Source organism: Lithobates pipiens, unplaced genomic scaffold (assembly GCF_037356315.1).
Source record: "Lithobates pipiens isolate NorthernLeopardFrog02 unplaced genomic scaffold, aLitPip1_a1.2 Scaffold_30, whole genome shotgun sequence".
Classification (NCBI taxonomy): Eukaryota; Metazoa; Chordata; class Amphibia; order Anura; family Ranidae; genus Lithobates; species Lithobates pipiens.
Window position 1 is genome coordinate 126,225,571 of NW_027507791.1, and position 868 is coordinate 126,226,438.

General features: G+C 56.1%; 1 protein-coding gene across 6 annotated transcripts in view; it reads left to right on the top strand.

Moving 5' to 3' along the window:
• The first annotated feature begins 237 nt into the window (after positions 1-237).
• NPAS3 (neuronal PAS domain protein 3) overlaps positions 238-868 on the top strand; it is a 623,665-nt gene continuing 623,034 nt past the window's right edge. For 3 of the 6 annotated variants that reach the window (XM_077464822.1, XM_077464823.1, XM_077464824.1), the window contains exon 1: positions 238-590. In XM_077464822.1, coding sequence (XP_077320948.1) covers positions 442-590 — 149 coding nt within the window. In that variant the 5' untranslated portion in view covers positions 238-441. Of the gene's footprint in view, positions 591-756; positions 814-868 lie in introns of those variants that run through there. The other 3 variants (XM_077464825.1, XM_077464826.1, XM_077464828.1) reach the window with 3 other exon arrangements.

Genomic DNA, 868 nt, shown 5'->3' on the forward strand with positions numbered 1-868 from the left:
ATATAGTATATATATGGGGAGATGTAGTGTATATAGTATATATATATGGGGAGATGTAGTGTATATAGTATATAGATGGGGAGATGTAGTGTATATAGTATATATATGGGGAGATGTAGTGTATATAGTATATATATATGGGGAGATGTAGTGTATATAGTATATAGATGGGGTGGTGGGAGATGTAGAGTCTCCGGTGCAGTGTGTAGTCCCCAGTAACTAGTTGTAGGCTCAGTAGTAGCAGGCAGTGCTCAGTAGGAGGATGGTGTGAGGCTCCTCTCTCTCTCTCTCTCTCATTCTCTCTCTCCTCTCCTCTCCTTTCTCCTCTCCTCTCTGTCTGTCTCCCCGTCTCTCTCCCGGGTCTCAGTGCCGGATGGTGTGCGGGATTCCCCGGGCAGGGGATGCGATCTGCCCGGATTTAGTCGCTCAGCGGTCGCCGCGATGATCCGGATCTTCCCCGACTTCAGTGTGCAGGTGACGGCGGCTCCGGGGTCCGGCGGGGCTCCTCCCGAGCCCGGGGCGGCCAGGAGCGGGGGAACCAACGGGAGCCACCCGCACAATGTGCCCGGGGTCAGCTCGTACCAGCAGCGGTGAGTGCGGACTGTGTGCTGTGCATGCCATCCATCCCTCCATACTTCTTCTATGGGCACCTCTCCCCCCCCCCCCCCCCAACCACCACCCAACACCACCACCCCCCATCTGCGATCCCTGGCATCAACGGGGTATACAGAGCTCTGTGCCATTCCTCAAGGCAACCCTCCTACTGGCAGGTCCTCCGAGCTCCAGCGGGGGGATGTCGGGCACTTGGCTATGGTAAGTCACCGATCATAGGGGGTCACACACTTTCAATGGGGACCTGTCCCGGAGC